Source organism: Symphalangus syndactylus, chromosome 21 (assembly GCF_028878055.3).
Source record: "Symphalangus syndactylus isolate Jambi chromosome 21, NHGRI_mSymSyn1-v2.1_pri, whole genome shotgun sequence".
Taxonomy (NCBI): Eukaryota; Metazoa; Chordata; class Mammalia; order Primates; family Hylobatidae; genus Symphalangus; species Symphalangus syndactylus.
Window position 1 is genome coordinate 48,700,700 of NC_072443.2, and position 22,406 is coordinate 48,723,105.

General features: G+C 46.8%; 1 protein-coding gene across 2 annotated transcripts in view; it reads right to left on the bottom strand.

Moving 5' to 3' along the window:
• ITGB5 (integrin subunit beta 5) overlaps positions 1-16,919 on the bottom strand; it is a 123,140-nt gene extending 106,221 nt beyond the window's left edge. Inside the window, exons 1-2 of one of the 2 annotated variants that reach the window (XM_055259688.2) lie at positions 16,753-16,919; positions 3,239-3,324 (exon numbers count right to left, since the gene is read on the bottom strand). In XM_055259688.2, coding sequence (XP_055115663.2) covers positions 3,239-3,324; positions 16,753-16,822 — 156 coding nt within the window. In that variant the 5' untranslated portion in view covers positions 16,823-16,919. Of the gene's footprint in view, positions 1-3,238; positions 3,325-8,380; positions 8,400-16,752 lie in introns of those variants that run through there. The other variant, XM_055259690.2, reaches the window with a different exon arrangement.
• Between the last annotated feature and the right edge of the window lie 5,487 nt (positions 16,920-22,406).

A 22,406-nucleotide genomic window follows, 5' to 3' on the forward strand; every position in this document is an offset into this window, starting at 1 on the left:
CTAGCCGGGCATGGTGGCACGTGCCTGTAATCCCAGCTACTCAGGAGGCTGAGGCAGAGAATTGCTTAAACCCAGGAGGCAGAGGTGGCAGTGAGCCGAGATCATGGCACTGCACTCCAACCTGGGCTACAGAGTGAGACCGCATCTCAAAAGAAAAAAAATAAGGAACCCCTGCCCCTAACACTCACACTCCAGTGGAGGGAGCTTACATTCTCATACATTCTCATATCAAATGGATACACAGATAAGTAGATGGATGGATGGATGGATAAATAAATGGATAGACAGATGGAGACAGTCAGGTACGCAGATCGTTATGGAGTAGATGAGGTTGAACTGATTCATTTTTTTTTTTCTTTTTTGAGACAGGGTCTTGCTTTGTCGCCCAGGCTGGAGTGCAGTGGCACAATCTCGGCTCACTGCAGCTCCTCCTCCTGGGCTCAAGTGATCCTCCCACCTCAGCCCCCCAAGTAGCTGGGACTACAGGCATGCACTAGCACACCCAGCTAATTTTTTTGTATTTTTTGTAGAGATGGGGTTTCGTCATGTTGCCCAGTCTGGTCTTGAACTTCTGAGCTCAAGCAATCCACTCACCTTGGCTTCCCAAAGTGCTGGGATTACAGGTGTGAGCCACTGTACATGGGGCCTGAATTGATTCTTTTTTTTTTTTTTTTTTTTGAGACAGAGTCTCGCCCTGTTGCCCAGGCTGGAGTGCAATGGCCTGATCTCAGGTCACTGCAACCTCCACCTCCCAGGTTCAAGCGATTCTCCTGCCTCAGCCTCCCAAGTAGCTGGGATTACAGGCGCATGCCACCATGCCTGGCTAATTTTTTGTATCTTTAATAGAGATGGGGTTTCACCATATTGGCCAGCCTGGTCTCGAACTCCTGACCTTGTGATCTGCCCGTCTCAGCCTCCCAAAGTACTACAATTACAGGTGTGAGCCACCGCACCTGGCCAAATTGATTGTTAAAAACGATAAAACACGGTATCAGTTAAGGAAAGGAGGGGCCGGGCATGGTGGCTCACATCTGTAATCCCAGCACTTTGGGAGGCCAAGGCAAGAGAATCATTTGAGGCCAGGTGTTTCAGACAAGACTGGGAAACAAAGAGAGATCCCATCTCTAAAAGATTTTTTTTTTAATTAGCCGAGCACAGTGGCGCACACCTGTAGTCCCAGCTACCTGCTGGCTGAGGTGGGAGGATTGCTTGAGCCCAGGAGATGGAAGCTGTAGTGAGCTATGATTGCATCACTGTATTCCAGCCTGGGTGACAGAACAAGATCCTGTCTCAAAAAATATAAATATAAATAAATAAAAGAATGAAAGGAGGAAGAAAAAGCCAGGAAGTCTCTCCAGGGAGAGGAGCAACACCGGGAAGATCAGGCAGGGTTTCTCAAGCTGGGCTCTCTGGGTATCTGCAGGTGGTTCCCTCTGGCTAAATGTCGGGTCAGACAAGAGATGATGGTAGGAGGAAGGCAAGAGCCACACAGCTTGGATCTGCCCTGCAGGTCATAGAGAACAAAAGGAAGATTTTAAAGAAGGGTGATAACAAAGATGGTACAATTAATCACAAATACGATTAAAGGTTTATGTGTTGGAAAGATTCCTCTCTCAAAGTAAATTGAGAACTCCCAAAGTTTTAAAACTGACATTTTAGAGAGTTCATATAGCAAGCAAGAGGCCATATAGTTTGGAGGGAAAAGCTTGGGCTCAGAGGTCAGATTAAAACCCCAGCTTTGGCACACTTGTGTGACCTTGAGTGAGTTACTTTATTGCTCTGAGCCTCAGATTTTCATCAATAAAACAAGTGTATTACACCCACCTGACAGAGCTGTTGTGAGGATCAGAGATATTGTATGATGTACAAAGTGTACGACATCTAGGCCGGGCGCGGTGGCTCACGCTTGTAATCCCAGCACTTTGGGAGGCCGAGGCGGGCGGATCACGAGGTCAGGAGATCGAGACCACGGTGAAACCCCGTCTCTACTAAAAAAATACAAAAAATTAGCCGGGCGCGGTGGCGGGCGCCTGTAGTCCCAGCTACTCGGAGGCTGAGGCAGGAGAATGGCGTGAACCCGGGAGGCGGAGCTTGCAGTGAGCCGAGATTGCGCCACTGCACTCCAGCCCGGGCGACAGAGCGAGACTCTGTCTCAAAAAAATAAAAAAATAAAAAAAATAAATAAATAAATAAAAAATAAAAAAATAAAAAAAATAAAAATAAAACAAAGTGTACGACATCTAGTAGGGTCCCCATATGATCAGTTTTAGCCATCATAGGTTAAAGGAATCCCTAGACCTCTGAGGCTGCCATGATGGAGACTAACCCCAGCCTCCCGAGAGCCATCTCTTGGTCCTCCTGACAGGGACCACGCACTGCATTGCAGACTGAGCCAGTCTAAAAGTCCTGGATTCTTTTACAAATAACCTTAATGGGGCACTTTTATAGGGAGGGTTTGTGACCCAGAAATTTCCTTCAAGACAGGAAATTTAGAAATCGATCATTTTCTGATTAGTCCACCAAGTTACATTTCCTTCCCTCGTTCCTTCTTCCCTCCCTCTCTCTTTCTTTCTTTCCTATTTAGTAGAGATAGAGTCTCACTATGTTGTCTAGGCTGGACTCAAACTCCTGAGCTCAAGCTTCAAGCGATCCTCCTGCCTTGGCCTCCCACAATGCTGGCATGAGCCAAGTACCCAGCCCACATTGCTTTATGATACCAATGGCCTAGGTTGTCCCAAACCTATATCTCTTCCTAAAAGGCTTAAAGAAATGGCAGCCATTATTTTTAAATAAAATCATTCCATAAAGGCTAATTCCTAATATTTATTCTCAAGTAAACACACTAAGATAACTGGCCTCCACCAACATGCCAGCCATCTAGATATGTTTTGAATCATTATGCAACAAACTCAATTCACAGGCTCAGGTCTTTTGGAGTTCTTATACCAAAGATCAGAAAACTATAGATGAATCCTAATTGGCTTCCAAACAAAAGGGAAGGAAACTCTTGTTTCCCCAAAACAGGATTAGCATTCCACAGTATCAAGAAACCCAGTTTATCTTAGTGTCTCATAAACTTGGATTTGTCATCGCTCTGGCCTGATGGGGAAGAGGCAGCTTACAGAATCTGCACAGGATTTTTATGTATAGTGAATTGGTGTGTTGTGGTGTTGCCTCCTCCTCACCCTCACCCTCGCAACATTAATTCCCTTCTTCCTCCCCTCCCCCACCTACATACCTCTTTGGAGCACCAGGCACATTTTGGGTGGATTAGCAGACATTCTTCACATGAGGTGGCACTTCCACTAGTGCATATGTTGAGACCTTTAAAGCAAGATAAAGATGTACTAATTAGTTCCTGGCTATAAATTTCATGGATCAGGCCTTTGAATAAGTTGGGGGAATTACTTCCTTCTTTAACAGGAGGCCTCTCTGAGTCTAAAGGGTGCAGGTCCCATTGCTAATTGCAGTTTAAGGCTCATTTGCTGAGGCTGAACATTGAGTTTTTGAAGGATTCACCAAGCCTGCACGCTTGTGTTAGCGACTTCCATTTCTTCTGCTAGACCCACTTGGATTCTCATTTTCCTCATAACTCGGCAACTCCTCTCTTGCTGAGAGAGAACAAGGCCCCTTTACACTTAGTCTATCCAAAATGACAAAAATAGTGCAAAACAAAAAAGAATACATTGGTTTTATTCAGGAATTTTTTTTAAATAAAATTCTAAATCAAATACTCTTACATCAAAATGTACAGTGTACTGAAAGAAGCCATGTATCCCAGGAATACAATATTGAATTAAGATAGAGGAAATCCATTGATTCAATATATCTATTAATAGGTCAAATAAAAAAAAAAAAACCCAAGGCTGGGCATGGTGGCTCACGCCTATAATAATCCCAACATTTTGGGGGCGAAAGCAGGAGGACTGCTTGAGCCTAGGAGTCCGAAACCAGCCTAGGCAACACAGGGTCCCTGTCTCTAAGAAAAACAAAATTTCACCAGGTGTGGTAGTAAGCACTTTGAGCCATGATCGTACCACTGCACTCCAGCCTGGGCAACAGAGGGAGACCCAGTCTCAAAAGCCAAAAAAAAAAAAAAGAAAGAAAGAAAGAAAGGAAAGAAACTGAAGATATCCCCAAAATGGAAAGATATCCTGTGCTCATGGTTTGGAAGAATTAATATTGTCAAAATGTCCATGCTATCCAGTCTAAAAATTTAATTCACTCTTTATCAAAATCCCAATGTCATTTTTCACAGAAATAGAAAAAACAATCCTAAAATTTTTATGAAACCACAAAAGTTTGTATGAAACCCAAATAGCCAAAATAATCTTAAGCAAGAAGAACAAAGGTGGAGACATTGTATTACCTGATTTCAAAATATACTACAAAGCAACTGTAATTAAAACAGCATAGTACTGGCATAAAAACAGACATGGAGACCAATGGAACAGAATAAAGTGCCCAGAAATAAATCCAGGCATTTACAGTGAACTGATCTTCAACAAAGTTGTCAAGAACACACAATGGGGAAAGGCTAGTCTGTTCAATAAATGGTTTTGGGACAACCAGATATCCATATACAGAAGAATGAAACTGAACCCTTATCTCACACCATATTTAAAAAATCAACTCAATATGGTTTAAAACCTTAAATGTAACACCTGAAATGTAAAACTACCAAAAGAAAACATATGAAAAAAGCTCTCTGGCATCAGACTAGGCAATGACTTTTTGAATTTTATCCCAGAAGCACAGGCAACAAAAATGAAAACAGGCAAATGGAATTCTATCAAACTAAAAAGCTTCTGCACAGCAAAGGAAACAATCAACAGAGTAGAGAAACAACCTACTATATGTGAGAGAATATTTGCAAACCACACATCTGATAAGTGGTTAACATCCAAATACATAAAGAATTCAAACAACTCAATATTAAGAAAACAAATAACCCAGTTAGAAAAATAAGCAATGGGCCAGGCACCGTGGCTCACGCCTGTAACTAGCACTTTATGAGGCCAAGGTGGGCAGATTGTCTAAGATCAGGGATTAGAGACCAGCCTGGGCAATATGGTGAAACCCTGTCTCTACTAAAAATACAAAACTTAGCTGGGTGTGGTGGTGCACCTCCTAATCCCAGCTACTCGAGAGGCTGAGGCAGGAGAATCACTTGAACCCAGGAGGTGGAGGCTGCAGTGAGCCTACATAGCGCCACTGCACTCCACCCTGGGTGACAGAGTGAGACTCTGTCTCAAAAAAAAAGACAAAAGATACCCAGTGCTAGCAAGAATGTGGATAAAAGGGAACCAGGGAAACTTGTACATTGTTCATGGGAATGTAAATTAGTACAGCCATTATGGAAAATGATATGGAGGTTCCTTAAACCAGAAGTACTATGTGTTCTAGCAATTCCACTTCTGGGTATATAGTCAAAGAAAATGAAATCAGTATGTCAAAGACATACCTGCACTCTCATGCTCCTTGCAGCACTATTCATAACAGCCAAGATATGGAATCAATAGACAGATAAAGAAAATGTGATTATTTTTAAAAAGTGGTATATACATACAATGTAATCTATTCAGCCTTAAAAAATCGAGAAAATCCTGTCATTTGTGACAACATGGATGAACCTGGAGGACACTATTAAGCGAGGCACAGAAAGACATACTGCATTATGTCACTTATACGTGGAGTGGAAAAAAATTCAACTCAGAAATACAGAGAGTAAAATGGTGGTTGCCATGGCTGGTGGGGTTGAGGTGGGATGGAGAAATGGGAGATGGTCAAAGGGTACAAAGTTTCAGTTAGAATGAATAAGTTCTGGAGATCGATTGTGCAGAATGGTGAATATAGTTCATAATAATGCATTGTATACTTGAGAACTGCTAAGAGAGTAGATCTTAAATACTCTCACCACACACACAAAAAGTTAACTATGGGAGGTGATGAATATGTGAATTAGCTGGATGGTAGTAATCACTGCAAATATATACATATAATAAAACATCATATCATATACTGTAAATATATACAATTTTTATTTGTCAACTATACCTCCATAAAGCTGGAAAAAGAAAAGAAAAATTTAAAAAGTAAAAGAGAAGAAATGCCAAAATTGGGGTTAAAAAAAAAAACCAATATCTTGCAACTGGAACATTTCCCTAATTTGCTAATTTTAACTCCCTGCTTCTCCTTTGTCACTAGCAGTAAAAACTCACAGAAATCGCAAACAGCAAAACTGCTGACTGGGAGAGGGGTGGGTGCAGGAGGTGGTGGTAAGGGAAGGAAACTTTATCAGGTCACCCCAGGAACTTTAGAAGGAAGAAATACCAATTGGCATAAGGATAGTAGCTGGGACGAGAGGGAAGGGAGAAACAGGCAGAAGCTGAGAGGCTAGGAAGAAAGGAAGAGAGGCTTTGAGAACCCACAGCAGGTGAGAACAAAGGTTTCCACCAGCCCTAACCCTGAGCCCTAGGCCTCCTCATCCTTATCTACCTCACCCAGGGAGGTCTGCAGCAGGAGGCTCTGGTGCTGCTCGGACCCACCCACCGTGCCTGACCTCACTTCAGCAGGAAAAGCCATCCCAGGCCCTAATGTGGACCAAGATGGTCTGAGAACACAACCTACTGGGAAGCTGGACCTGCCTGTGTATGTGCTGACAACCTCCTTCTAATTTTATGAATTCACTCACTCAGTGAGTTTTCTTTTATTTTTTTTTTTTATTTTTTGTTCCTTTTTTTTGTTTGTTTGAAACGGGGTCTGGCTCTGTTGCCCAGGCTGGAGTGCGGTGGTGTGATCATAACTCACTGTAGCCTCAAACTCCTGGCCTCAAGTGATCCTCCCACCTCAGCCTCCCAAGTAGCTGGGACTACAGGTACACACCACCACACCTGGCTAATGTTTTTGTGTTGTTTTGTTTTGTTTTTTGGTGGAGACAGGGTCTTGCCATGTTGCCCAGGCTGGTCTCAAACTCCTGGGCTCAAGTGATCCTCCTGCCTGGGCCTCCCAAAGTGCTAGGATTACAGGTGTGAGCTACCACATCTGGCTCACTTAGTGATTTTCAAATAGGCACTTAAGCCTTTAAAAACAAAAGTGTGTACAGGAAAAGAGTTGCACAATGCCAGTCCCATTTTTTGGTCAAATCCCCGTACCTATCAGCAATCACTATCTGCGGGGGAAAAATAACAAATCTAGAATGAAAGTAACTTTGCTCCTCCTCTCCTCAACCTTATCAAATACAAACTCAGGCTCGTTGTGGCATATCCTTTTCTCTGACATATAAAATCATTTCCATAAAATCATGAAATTATAGCACCTTGGGGCTAGGATTGTTTTAAGATGAGCTAGTCAAGTTGCCTCTTTTTATAGATGAAAATGTAAGATAAAGAGAGTATGTGCCTTGAAACAAGGAGCCCTATCTACAAAAAAAGAGGTCAGATGGGGTCCTGGCCAGCAAGTGCCCACATGGGATGCCTGCCTGGTGGTCCCTCTGCCACCTTGGACATAGGGCTAGTGTGACCTGCTGAGCTCTAGGGTCCTCTGGAGATCTGTAACAGCCCCTTCATCAGAAAGGAATTTGAGGTCAAAGGCCTTACTTAGGACTCTGATCAAAGCCACATTTTTTTTTTTATTTTTTAGACAGTCTCGCTTTGTTGCCCAAGCTGGAGTGCAGGGGCATGATCTTGGCTCACTGCAACCTTGCCTCCCAAGTTCAAGTGATTCTCCTGCCTCAGCCTCCCAAGTAGCTGAGATTACAGGCATATGCCATCACGCCTGGCTAATTTTTGTATTTTTAGTAGAGATAGGGTTTCAGCATGTTGGCCAGGCTGGTTTTCTGACTTCGACTTCTGACTTCAAGTGATCTGCCCACTTCAGCCTCCCAAAGTGCTGGGCTTACAGACGTGAGCCACCACACCCAGCTTCAAAGCCACATACATTTACAAACAACACTTTATAATTACCAGAGCCTCATCACTGCGCTCTGGGAACTTGGGCTGGAGGTCCAGGGCTCAGTACAATAAGAGCTCCTCAATTCTGACGCAGATCAGACTGAGCTCCGGTCTTCTGGTCCACCAGCCTAAAAGCCCTTACTGAATATTGGACACAATACCAAAGAAACTCAAAGGATGTGATAGTCACCTGGTATGAAAACATCATGAACAACTGTAAAACAATTTGTCATATAGCATTACTAACTGTTTCTGTTATTATTAAATATTCACATGGAAAAGTAAAGTCGTTGGTACTCAAAATGATTGCCCTAAAATTCGGTTGCTGCTGGGACAAATTCAAATTCAAGAAACTCTGCACTCGACACACTCTAAACACTGAGCACTGGACTGGGGGGATGCTAGAGATGCACAGGTGAACGACCTACCAGCCCTTGATGTCCAGGAACTCACAGTGTGCCGGGTACCAGGTACCAGACAGGTACTCCAGGATCCAAAACCACAGGCTGTGTGCTGATATGTGTAGCGTCAGACTCACTCCCTTTGGCATCTCTCCTCTCTCCACCTATTAATATTTCAGAGAGTTTGGACTTTGCTGGATGAGTCACTTGGCACCAATAAGCATTTTGAAAAGGAAGGAAGCAATGAATAAAAAACTAAACACACGGAGTTCACAAATGTCAGTGTTAGGTCTAGGTCATGGAAACAGGAACTAGCAGCCCAGACGATAGCCACATCTCATCTTCTTTGCTGTTTGCATAGTGACTATTCCCAGCTCAGTGGCAACTCCCTGTATCTCTTTTGCTTCACATCTCCGAAGCCCAGTGTTTATTGCAAACTGTAATCTAAAAATATGTTCTTCCAAAATTCACTGACTCACCCCTGTGTTTCATCAATCATCCAAGGAGCCACCGCATCCGGTCGATCATTCCTTTCAAGATGCAAGAAATGTTTATCCCAAGCCAACCCTTCCTGTCTGCAACCTCTAGCCCCAACAGCCCGAGCCAGGCCCTCTGGTCTAAATTCCTGCCATAGCCTCCTGGCTGGCCTCCTTCCATTCAGCCTTTCTCCACTTCTGTACACCCCATGGGTCCAAGGTCAGACAACTACTACTGAAACATACATCTGCAGTTGGAATTTCCTGATCCAAAATATTCAGTGGGATAACAGAAGTGAATACAGAAGCTGAAATGGCCTTTCTGCCTTGAAGATGGCAATGCTCTGGAATGCTTCTCCCCACACCCTGAACCAGGCCCTCACATTTGTCACACAATGGACAAAAGAGTCCCAGTATAGACTCTAGCAACTAAATAGCCATATGTCTAAATGTTACCATGAAATGCAAATATGCTCTAGGAAGGTTCTATCCCAGCAGTTCTCATTCTAGACTGCCTTTATGAACATCAGACATCTGCACAACACTCAACAATACCAGCCTTACAGATCTGACTTCTATTTTTAAAACACCAATTCATATAACGGACTGCTATACAGCTATAAAGAAAGAATGAGCACGCTCTCTGTATTGACAGGAAGCTTACCCCAATACATTGCTAAGTTAAAAATAAAAAGCAAGATACATACTGTGTCTTGTGCTGCCTCTGAATAAAAATGAAAGAGGGATATTCATAACATATGCATAGAAACCCTCAGGATACATAAGAAAGCTTATTAGCTCTATAATAGGAATTATATAGGCATAATCTGTTTAGGAAAGGGGGTCACAGAAATATCCCACACTGATGGGCAACAAGAAAGAAAGGCTTCTCAGTTGATATGAGTTATACTTTTAAAAATTATGGGACTATATTACCTATCAAAAGGTATTTTTTTTAAAAGGCAATTAATTACCTCTATGTTCTTCTTCCAAAACCACCTAACTCTGTCTAATCACAGGGAAAAATCAGAAAATCCCAAGAGGGGGATGATCTACAAAATATCTGACCAGTACTTCTTGAAACTGTCAAGGTCATAAAAAACAAGGAAAAGACTGAGAAACTGTCACAGCCGTAGGAACCCAAGGTGACATGACAACTCAATGTATTGTGGTATCTTGGATGGGATCCTAGAACAGAAAAATGACTTAGGTAAACACTAAAGAAATCTAAACTGATGGACTTCAGTTAATAATAACATACCAATATGGTTCATTAATTATAATAAAGGTACCATACTAATGTAAGATGTTAATAATAGGCAAAACTGGGTGTGAGGTAGATGGGAACTCTTTGCACTATCTTCTCAATTTTTCTGGAAATCTAAAACTGTTCTAAATTCTTTGAAGGCTTTTTAAAGGTCCAGGCACACTGGCTCACTTCTGTAATCCCAACACTTTGCAAGGACCAGGTGGGAGGAGCAATTGAGTCCAGGAGTTCAAGCTGCAGTGGGCCATGATCACGGCAATGCACTCCAACTTGGGTGACAGAGCGAGATTCTGTCTTTTTTTAATAAATAAATAAATAAATAAATAAATAAATAAATAAGACACCGGGCACAGTGGCTCATGCCTGTAATCCCAACACTCTGGGAGGCTGAGGCAGGCAGATCACCTGAGGTCAGGAGTTCAAGACCAACCTGGCCTACATGGTGAAACCCTATCTTTACTAAAAATACAAAAAATTAGCCAGGCATGGTGGCACGTGCCTGTGATCCCAGCTACTTGGAAGGCTGAGGCATGAGAATGGCTTGAACCTGGGAGGCAGAGGTTGCAGTGAGTCAAGATCACACCACTGTACTACAGCCTGGGCACCAGAGTGAGACTCCATCTCAAAATAAAATAAAAAAGAAAGAAAAAGAAAAGAAAAAGTACACATGTAAGTTTTTTGTTTTTGTTTTTGTTTTGTTTTGTTTTGTTTTTGAGACAGAGTCTCTCTCTGTCTCCCAGGCTAGAGTACGGTGGTGTGATCTCAGCTCACTGCAACCTCAGCCTCCAAGGTTCAAGCAATCCCACTGCCTCAGCCTCCTGAGTAGCTGGGATTACAGGTACACACCACCATGCCTGGCTAATTTTTGTATTTTTAGTAGAGACTGGATTTTGCCATGTTGGCCAGCGTGGTCTCGAACTCCTGACCTCAGGTAATCTGCCTGCCTTGGCCTCCCAAAGTGCTGGGATTACAGGTGTGAGCCACCCTGCCTGGCCAAATATTTTAAATAAAGTTTTTCTAAGCCCATTAAAATCCTGGGGTGAGAGGAGGGATCATTTGAGTACCAAGCATTGTGGCTGTGTCAGGGACACAGGTAAATAAGACCAGGGCTATTAACCAGGTAGCAGGTGAGATAGACCAGCTGCAGCCCCCAGTCTCTCTAATGGAATGGGCCATGAAAGCAGGAGAAGGAGGAGATAGTTCTGCTCCACCCAGGGACGTAGGGAAGGAGAACAGGATATACCGGGTATAAAAGATCTGAGGACTTATTCTGTCACTTATTGGTTATGCGACCTAGGGCAAGTCACTTAACCTTTCCAGACCTCAGCCTCCTCATGCAAACAACTCAGGAAGTGGATCAAATGGCCTCCATACCAGCTCAAAAAATCCTAACACAAAGCCAGGCGTGGTGGTTCATGCCTGTAATCCCAGCACTTTGGGAGGTCAAGGTGGGCAGATCACCTGAGGTCAGGAGTTCAAGACCAGCCTGGCCAACATGGTGAAACCCCATCTCTACTAAAAATAAAAAAATAAGCCGGGTGCAGTGGTGTATACCTGTAATCCCAGCTACTCAGGAGGCTGAGGCAGGAGAATCACTTGAACCTGGGAGGCAGAGGTTGCGGTGACCAGAGATGGCACCACTGTACTCCAGCCTGGGCGACAGGGTGAGACTCCAATTAAAAAAAAAAAAAAAAAATCCTGACACATTCCAACAGAATCTCTTTCTCCCAGGATGTTTCTTCCTAACAAGCCACATGCATAGTCCCTGACTTCAAAGCTAGCTGTAAAAGGCAACAGGGAGTTGAGGATGGGATGCATCGCCCTCTTCACCTCCCAATTACCAAGACTCAGGTTCATCCATTATTCATTCAACAAATATGTTCCTGGTGCTGTTCTAGGTATGGAGGATACAGAGATGAATAAAACCAACAAGACTCCCTTATTCACGGAGCTCACATCCTGGCTGGAGGAGAATTCTACTTAGGGGAAATAGGGAACAAGATATGTAGTTACATTAGATGGTGATGAGTGCTAAGGACAAAAATTAAAGAAGGAAAGCAGATAAAAAGAATGCGGGATATAGGGAGGAGGTTGCAGCTTTAGCTGGGAGCAGCCAGGGAAAACTTTGCTGAGCAGGAGACGCTAAAAAAAGGGTTGCAGGGTGGAGGAAGCCGGTCATGCAGATATCTTGGAGGAGAGTATTCCAGGCAGGGAGAAGGGCTGCCATGGGAGCATGGCTGGCACACTGGAGGGACAGTGGGAGGCTCATGCTGCTAGAGCAAAGGACTCGAAGGCAAAGTGGTGAAGGAAAGTCAGAGAAGTCGGTGGAGAGTTCGTGGAGCCTGGCAGGACTCTGGGAAACCATTCGAAGGTTTTAAGCAGAGAGACATGATCTGACTGGAGTTGGATCTCAGGATCACTCTGAGGGAGAGTTGAGAATAACTAAAGGGAACAAGTTGCAGAAGTAGGTCCCAGCTCTACATGAGACAACCAGCTCTGAAAATGTCTGGCTGGAGTTGGGGAGGGAATCCTATAAAGAGAGGGCAGGGTACCCTGCAGTGCCTTCAAAGCATCAGCCTTAGGGGATGAGTCAAGACTGTCTTGGAGCAAACTTTTCACCAAGAGGCCCGGGAAGCAAACCCTGCATTCAACGGAAGCAAGAAGCCTCAGAAACAAATGGGCGCCTCTAAATAAAGCATTCCTTTACATTTATAGAGGCCATTAATCCCATTCGAACCGGAAAGAAGGAAAACAAACCATGGCAGTCAGTTCTCCAAGGCCCTCGGCTCCAGCCAACTGGAAATACCTGTGAAAAGAGACCTTATCCCATTAACCCAGCTGCACACTGCCATGTGAAAGGGGCCCTATTATTTAAGTAGTGTGTAATTGTCCCACATTACTGATATCGTTAAAGCATCTCAGAATATTTCCATGGCCAGGCTGAAGAAGAAAAAGTAGTTACCAGGCCACGCAGGCACAAAAGGCCTTTTGCCAAACTACTTAGATATTTTAATTCCCCATTGCCTCAGTGGCTAAATAAGCATGGAGAACAAGCAGGCAGGGAATACTAATTAGAGCTAATTAGACCCTGCCCTCTTCTGCCTCAATCCCCTTTATAAAAAGCTCCCCCAACTCAAGGATGATGGAGTTAAAATGTAAATCCATAGGATAAACAGCAGTCTACAGACCAAACCCACTGTTTGTATTTCATTGTCCTGTCAGCTCTAAACCTGTGCCTGGTTACCTACAGAGAAATGCAGACCCAGCCAAATTCCAACAACCCCATCACAGACCACAGGAAATGTGGTAGGGGGTGGGGGGTAGAGGAAGGGTGCTGCCAACATGAGTCCACTAAATAAAACAAAGGGCTTTCTTAGGATGTGCAGAGCATTCACTAGAAGAACATTTGATTGCTTTTTTAAAAAGAAATGAATGTGATAGCACACATAATTCCAGTGGTATTGCAGGATCCTCTTTATAAGACGGTGCTCCTCTCTGTCTTAGCAAAGGCAGCGTGGAAAAGCCTCACCTCAGTGAACCCCTGGTTTTGTGGGAAGACCACGTCCTAGGATTCTGTCTGAAGGCTCTTGGCCATAAGATAATAAAGAGAGCAGGAGATAGCCCTTGGTGGGGACGGGAGGGGGTTGTCAGCCGGCCAGGGACTTGTTTGAAATGAGCCCCTGAAACCTAAGGTCAGTTTCCTGCTGGAAATCCATACTGAGATGAAAGTGGGGTTAGAGCAACAGAGAGCCACTCAACTACTGGTCCAGGAACACCCAGGCAGGCATGGCCCTGAGGGTCGTCTCTTTCTTTTCTCTGAGTAACTAAGTTTTTTTCTTTCAAATAATGTTCCTAGTGGCAAGACAGAAACACGTCCTGAATAAAGTACCTGTAATGCTTCAAGAAAACAAAGAAGGGAAGGGAAGCAAAAAAAAAAAAAAAGAATGTTCAAGTTAATTCAGCAACACTGAGAAACTAGGATAAATCACACAGATGTGAGTCAACCTCTGCTAATCCTGAGAAGCTTCAGGGCCCTAAGAGGTAGGCAGCAAGTTCTGGAGGCCAGTGCCATGGCTTGCTCCACCACCACCACCACCAAAACCTGTGGTCAAAGAGATGGGCAGAGGCCAGGCGTGGTGGCTCACGCCTGTAATCCTAGCATTTTGGGAGGCCAAGGTGGGCGGATCACCTGAGGTCGGGAGTTAGAGACCAGCCTGACCAACATGGTGAAACCCTGTCTCTACTAAAAACACAAAATTAGCCAAGCGTGGTGGTACATGCCTGTAATCCCAGTTACTCTGCAGGACAATCACTTGAACCTGGGAGGCAGAGGTTGTGGTGAGCTGAGATCATGCCACTGCACACCATCCTGGGCAACAAGAGCGAGACTCTGTCTCAAAAGAAAAGAAAAAAGAAAAGATGGGAAATGGGAAAACGGGACCCCAAAAGAGTTGCAAATGAACCACCATGCTCAGTGCTTTTCTCTTCCCTAAACTGAGTTGGTAGGACAAAGGACACTGGACCAAAAGCCATGGTCCCTGGTCCACCACTCCTGATCCAAGTAGAGGGGAAGGGCAAGTCACTTCCTTCCTGAGCCCATATGAGAAAATGGACATCACCGTGAAGATGTACGTGAACTTTGAAAAAGAGAAAGCACGATGCAAGTGGAAAATAATGTATTTTTAGAAATTATTTGCAGCCAGGCATGGTGGCTCATGCCTGTAATTGAAGCACTTTGGGAGGCCAAGGCGATTAGATCAACTGAAGTGAGGAGTTCAAGACCAGCCCAGCCAACATGGTGAAACCCCGTCTCTACTAAAAATACAAAAATTAGCCGGGCATGGTGGCAGCGCCTGTAATCGTTGCTACTTGGGAGGCTAAGCCAGGAGAATCGCTTGAACCTGGGAGGTGGAGGTTGCAGTGAGCCGAGATGGCACCACTGCACTCCAGCCTGGGCTACAAGACCAAAACTCTGACTCAAAAAAAAAAAAAATTATTTGCAACTGGAAATTATTATTATAATTCTGTTTGTCAGAATTACAGAATGTCAAGCTGGAAAGGAACTTAGAAGCCATCTCCTTTGGCAGTTTCCAAACTTTCGGATTTCAAAGAAAACTAAGATTTAAAAACAAAAGAAACAAACAGAAAAAAGAGAAGGGGAGCTTAACATAGGGTTGCCAGATTTTATTTTGCCAAAATTAAAAACTACTAATATTATTAAAAAGTATTAAAAGAAAATGTTCCCACCAAAAAAGAAAAAGTGCCTAATTCCAAACTAAAGGAAAGTCCTTGTGGAGCACGGGAGCGCTGACAACAATGCATTCCTGTGTGATGCAGGCTACATCTTCCTTCTCCTCGCCTTCCCTAGGGACCCATGAAAACATCCGTGATGGGCACTGGCTGCCGGATGGGTGTTTGGAATCCACTCATCTACTCTCCAAGCTCTGGAGTGATTATTTTCCCATTTAAAACAAAAAACAAAAACCTTGCTACAGTATTAAGTTTGAATTAGGGTCTGAACGAAGTTATTGTTCGCTCAGACCCCTCCTCCGCTCTTACACCTAAACCTCCACTGCCTTCATGTAAATGAGACACCGTGGGGGAACAGTCCTCCCCTCTAGCAGCCAGGCAACCACTTGGCTCACAAGAGCAATCAAGTATCTCCGACTTGAAAGTGAATAGAGCACTATTATTTCCTAAAGAAAAGGAGAAAGTCCGCATCCCAAACAAGTGCATCCTTACTCGAGGGCCTCCGAACTACCACGTCCAATCATCTCCCAACTCTGAAAACTTAGAGCAGGTAACCGAAGGATCCTTGCACCGCCGCCAGCCCACCGCAGCGTCGGGCTAAGGCAATCTCCACAGCCCCTGTCCTCTGCTCCAGAATCCTCCACAGTTAGGGGAGTGTGAGGCTCCGAGCGTGTGCAAATCGCGGGATAAAGTCGGGCAGAAGGAATCTAATAGGGAAGTCCCAGGTGGGGCTGTGGTTTGGGACGCGGGTACCCCCTCGGGTTTGCGGTGGCCTAGGCGAGGAGGAAGCAGGCAGGGGGCAAGGAGGAAGCAGGCGGGGAGCGAGGAGGGTGGGGGCTGCATCTTCAAAGGCAGGCGGCTAGCCTAGGCGCAGCGAACTCCAGGATTCGCCGTGGGCCCTGTGCACCCGCCGTTCCAGGAGGCGAGCCCTCAGGAGTGGAGGTGGCCCCGGGCTTTGGCTGGGGTTTCCAGACTCCCTTGCTTCTCCGGGAACAGGGCACCGGCGGCATCCCCCCCAGCAGCCCGCCCACCCCCGGCCGGCCACAAGGACCGCTTTGTGCCCACCAACGGAGAGCCTGGGCCCCAACGCAGGGCTGGCGGCCGTCCTCCCCGTGCCCTAGGCGCGGGCGCTGGCGGGCTAGGTCAGCAGGCCGGCCAGGCTGTTTACACAGGAAGGGAAGCTCCTCCTCAGCCCGGGAGGGAACAGGAGACTCACGACAGCCCGGCGGGGCTGCGCGCGGGGAGCGCCCCGCGGGGCTGTCCCCCAGCGACTGGCCCACCGGGGAGTGCCCCGAAGGCGCCCTCCGCCCTCAGGCACCGCCTGCGCTCCCCGCCCCTCCGAGACGCCCGCCCGCGGCTGAGTGCGCGACAAAGTTTCTCTGAGCGCCGTGGGCGGCGCGGCTTACCTGCGAGCCGGGGCAGGAGCGCGCAGAGCCCCAGGAGGCAGGCGTACAGCGGCGCCCGGGCCCACGGCATGGTGGGGCGCCTCCCTCAGCGGCGGCGCGGTCGCTGCACTCCGCGAGGGCCGGCGGCCGGGGGAGGGGCCGGAGCGCTGGGGCCGAGGGCCGGGGGCCGCAGCCGCATGCCCCGCGCGCAGCTCCGGCTCAAGGCGCCTGCACTGGCCCGCGCCCCGCCGCCACCATCCGTCCCGCAGCGCTCACGGCCGAGTCCCGGGACCGCGGCTGCCCTGGCTGGCCGGCCGGCCGGCCGGGACGCCTGGAGTGTCGCCGCTCGGGACGGCCCCGGCGGGCTGCTCCGGATAGGGGAGGGGCTGGCTCCGCTCGGCGGCCGCGACTTGGGCTCCTAGACGCGCCCAGCGCCGAGGCTCCCCCGCGCGCCGGCACGCTCTGCCCCTCGCCTCCGCCCCTTCCCTTCCTCCCTCCGGCCCGCCAGGCTCCACTTTCCTCCTCTCCTTTCTCCTCCCCTTCTCTCCCCTGCCAGGCCCCCGCCTGGCCGCCACACGGTCAGCTTACGGCGAGGCGAGGCGAGGCGAGGCGGGGCGGGGCGAGCTCCGAGCCAGGCCAGCTCCGCCCTGTGCGGGGACCGGCCCGGGACGCGGAGGCCCTACGGGCCCAGGTGGAAGTCGCTTGCGACTCACTTGGGGCGTAGGGGGCTCGAAACCACTGAGTAGAGCCCGCTCCCGTTGCTTAGCCGGCCGTCGCCACGGGAAGGGGGCGGGGCACGCTGCATTAGGCGAGCCGAGATTACTTGGGCCAAAGGCTGTTGCTAGACTGCGAGAGGGAGAGCAGGTACGGGGGTCGTGCCGAGGCCACCTCATCCTCCCAAAGCCACACCGCCGGCGGCCCGAGATGGGACGTAGACGCCCGCGCGTGGAACCGCAAAGCGACTTATGGATGGGCAAGGGATGGCATCATGGTGGGGCGTAGAGGCACAGGTGAAACCTACATTTCTTTTTTCTTTTTTTTTTTTTTTTTTTTGAGACAGCGTCTGGCTCTCACTCAGGCTGGAGTGCAGTGGCCCAGTCTCGGCTCACTGCAGCCTGGACCTCCTGGGCTCAAAGGTTCCTCCACCTTAGCCTCCTGAGTAGCTGGGACTACAGGCGCGCGCCACCACACCCGGAAAATTTTTATGTTTTTGTAGAGATGGGAGTCTCGCCGTGTTGCTCAGGTTGGTCTCGAACTCATGGGCTCAAGCAGTCCTCCTGTGTCTGCATCCTAAAGTGCTGAGATTACAGGTGCAAGCCACCGCGCCCGGCCCACTTTTCACTTTTTAACCTTTTCAACTTTAAAGGATTTGAGACTGGCCAATATGCCGCTATATTTCATTGTCCTTACTGATAATCTGTCAGTTTCCGTGATCAAACTGATAGACTCAAAAACATATGCTCAGGTTTTCATCTTATCATTTACATATGAGCTGGATCTGAACTAGCCAATAAGGAGTGGGGTGTTCCTCAAATGGTCTTCCTCAGATGGTGCAGCAAAGAATGCCTTGGGCTTGGATTCGCTACAAGTGCGTTTAGAGTGGAGTGTTTTATAGGCAAGAGAAGAGGCGACATTCAGGTAGGGGAAGATAACGATAGAATACCTACCAAGTACAGAGAGCACACTGCCAGCCAGGCACTGTTCTAAGTCCTTTACCCATATTAACCCATTTCATCCTCCTGACAACCGTACTGTTATCCAGTTGAGGAAACTGAGGGACAGAGGGGTTAACTGCTGGAGGAAGTGACAGCTGGGATGCCTTGTTCAAAAGTGCAGCATGGCTTGGCTAAAATTGAAGCAGTAAGGGGTAAAGAACAACGGGGTCTCACCTTTGCAGGCCAGGGACCTGGTGGAAGAATGGCTTGGAGGGCCCAGTGGAAAACTGTCCTAACGGCCCAGCTCAAGGAATTTGGATGTTAACCTTTATTTGTTGGCCTCCTCCCAAACTCTAACAAGGTAGTGCCTCAATGCCTGAGGAAGTAAACTTCTTGAAGTACAATATAGCGTGCCTGGGGGCAAAGATGCAGCAGTCCATAGCAAGCTCCTTTATAGTATTTGTGAAAGGAAAATAAATCTCAGGGCGCCCAAATCACTAAGCCAGGAGAAAAATCAAGCTGGGAACCATGTCAGGCAAACCTGCCTCCCATTTTATTCCTAAATAAGATAGCTAAGAAGCTACATACCTCCCTCACAATTTTACCCACAGGAAATTCCTTGTGGACAAAGGACAGATAGAACTCAAAGTCATCCCTCTGAGGCTCACCTGAGACAAATGAATACCTGATTGCTCCCTCTGGCCTATTGTTTATGTAAAAATGCAGATTCACTGAGCCAGACTAAATCGTGTATTCAGTGGAAGGCTGATCAAGGACCCAAAAGAATGCAACCTTTTGTCTCTTATCTGCTTCTAACCTGGAAGCCCCCACTTCAAGTTGTCTTGCCTTAAAAAACCAAACCAATGTACATCTTACACATACTGATTGATGTCTCATGTCTCCCTAAAACGTATAAAAGCACACTATACCCCCGACCACCTTGGGTACATATTGTCAGGACTTCCCGTCACTGGCACATCCTTAACCTTGGCAAAATAAACTTTCTAAATTGACTGAGACTGGTCTCAGATATTTTGGGCTAACATATTCTATAATATCCTCATGTTTGTTTTGATGTAAAATGCTTGTGCCTAAACATTTTACAGGAGCTGTCCTGGGTTTATCTTGGAGCTACCTGTCCCGCAGGTCAGCGGCCTTGGAGCTACTCTTATCCCAGTTTGAGAGGCAGTGATCATAAATAATGGGGCCAGCGCGTTGGCTCATGTCTGTAATTCCAGCACTTTGGGAGACCCAGGCAGGTGGATAGCTTGAGGCCAAAGTTCGAGATGAGCCTGGCTAAACATGGCGAAACCCTGTCTCTTAAAAATACAAAAATTAGCCGGGCATGGTGGCGGGTACCTGTAATCCCAGCTACTCTGGAGGCTGAGGCCTGAGAATCGCTTGAACCCAGGAGGTAGAGGTTGCAGTGAGCCAAGGTAGCGCCACTGCACTCCACTCCAGCCTGGGTGACAGAGCGAGACTCTGTCTCAATCAATCAATCAATCAATCAATCAATGCCCTGAAAGAGCTTGAGCTATGAGGTGTTGTGTGCCAAGTGGTGATTTTAAAAGATTTGTCTGTCAGGGGAGTGTAGGATGGATTAGATGGGAGGGGAGTGGAGTCCTGGAAACTGGGTAAATATTGCATTAATAACTGCAATAAAAATTAGTATGTATCTAGCTTTTTTTTTTTGAGACCGGGTCTTGCTCTGTCGCCCAAGCTGGAGTGCAGTGGCGCGATCTCGGCTCACTGCAACCTCTGCCTCCCGGGTTGAAGCGATTCTCCTGTCTCGCCCTCCCGAGTAGCTGGGACTACAGGCATGTGCCACCACACCCGGCTGATTTTTTTTATTTTTAGTAGAGATGGGGTTTCACCATGTTAGCCAGGACGGTCTGGAACTCCTGACCTCGTGATCCGCCCGCCTCGGCCTCCCAAAGTGCTGGGATTACAGACATGAGCCACCGCGCCCGGCCTTATCTAGCATTCTTTAAGCCTAGGCCCTGTGGAGCAGATCTTCTGCGTGTCACCTTCCTTCTTCCAACTCCAGTGCTTTACAAACTGTTGAAGTATCAGTTTGATCTGTCTCAGACTCATCCAACACAGAACGCCACTTACCTAAACTGCGCTTGCAAAGTTTTGCGATCAAACCTGCCGCTCGTTCCCTTCTTACCAGCCCCCCTCCTATACCACCTGGTGGTTTCCTGAGCCCCTAACTTGCCCAGACCTGCCATAAGCTCTAAATCCTGAGTGATCCAGGCTCCAATATCTTAAAACTGGTTTAGAGATGCCTTTCTCTGAGATTTTGCTTTCTGGTTTATGCCTTTTTTCTTGTCTCTTCTTCTTCTTCTTCTTCTCCTTCTCCTCCTTCTCTTTCTCCTTCTCCTTCTCCTCCTCCTCCTCCTCCTTCTCCTCCTCCTCCTCCTCCTCCTCCTCCTCCTCCTTCTCCTCCTCCTCCTCCTCCTCCTCCTCCTCCTTCTCCTCCTCCTCCTCCTCCTTCTCCTCCTTCTTCTCCTTCTTCTTCTTCTTTTTATTAAGCTGGAGAGTGGAGATGCCCTTCAAATGCTTTGACTTACATCTACTCATTAAATTCAGTATGCACTGATTGCTAACCTCGAGGCAAAACTTCCACACAGCCACTGGAACAGTTTCCTTTGTGGCTACTTCTGGAACATTCCATGTCGGATCACTGCTAGGCTTCTGGACCCAAAGGAGGCTGCTGGTTTTGGATCAGTTTGACTATGGGGTTTGAGCATGGATAACCCAGAGAAATTTTATGTTTCTTATGGTTAGTTTTAAACTATGATGAGTTCAAGAATTAAATATAGACTTACCATATGACCCAACAACTCCAGCTCTGGGTATATCCTCCAAAAAATTGAAAGCAGGGACTCAAACAGATACCTGTACACCAAGGTTCATAGCAGCATTATTCACAATAGCTACAAGTTGGAAACTACCCAAGTGTCCATCAACAGATGAACAGAAGACAGGATGTAGTAGGTACATATAGTGGACTATTATCAGCCTTTAAAAGAAATGAAAGCCTTTGCAGTGGCTCATGCCTATAATCCCAGAACTTTGGGAGGCCGGGATGGGATGATTGCTGGAGGCCAGGAGTTCAAGACCGGCCTGAGCAACATAGGGAGACTGAGGAGAGAGAATCATTTGAGCCCTCAAGTTGGAGCCCTGTAGCTGGAGGTTAAAGTGAGCTATGCGATAGAGTGCATAGCTGCCTCAAAAAAAAAAAAAAAAAAAAAAAAAAAAAGGAAATTCTGACATTCTGACATTATGCAGCTGTGAGCAGTGGCTCATGCCTGTAATCCCAACACTTTGGGATGACTGAGGCAAGAGGATTGCTTGAGCTCAGGGTTTGAGACCAGCCTGGGCAACATGGTGAAACCCCATCTCTACAAAAAAAATACAAAAATTAGCTGGGCATGGTGGCATGCCTGTAGTCCCAGCTACTTGGGAGGCTGAGGTGGATCACCTGAGCCTGGGGAAGTTGAAGCTGCCATGAGCCATGATCATGATTACACCACTGCACTCCAGCTTGGGAGACAGTGAGGCCCTGTCTCAAAAAAAAAAAACAAAAACAAAAAAAGAAGAAGAAGGAAAAGAGGGAGGGAGTGAGGAAGGGAGGGAAAGAAATTCTGTTATATTACAGCATGGGTGAATCTTGAAAACATGCTAAGTGAAATAGGCCATATAGAAAAGGACAAAATATTGCTATGTATGAAGTATATAGAATGAAAAATTCAGAGACAGAAAGTAGAATAGAGGTTACCAGACCCTAGAGGGAGAGGAGAATTGAGAGTATTAATTAAATTAATGTGTAAATACTTTCAGTTTGGTCTCGAACTCCTGACCTCAAGTGATCTGCCTGCCTTGGCCTCCCGAAGTGCTGGGATTACAGGAGTGAGCCACCACGCCTGGCCTCAGTTTGGGATAACGGAAAAGTTCAGGAAATAGATGGTAGTAATAATTGCAAAACATGGTGAATGTACTTAATGCCACTGAATG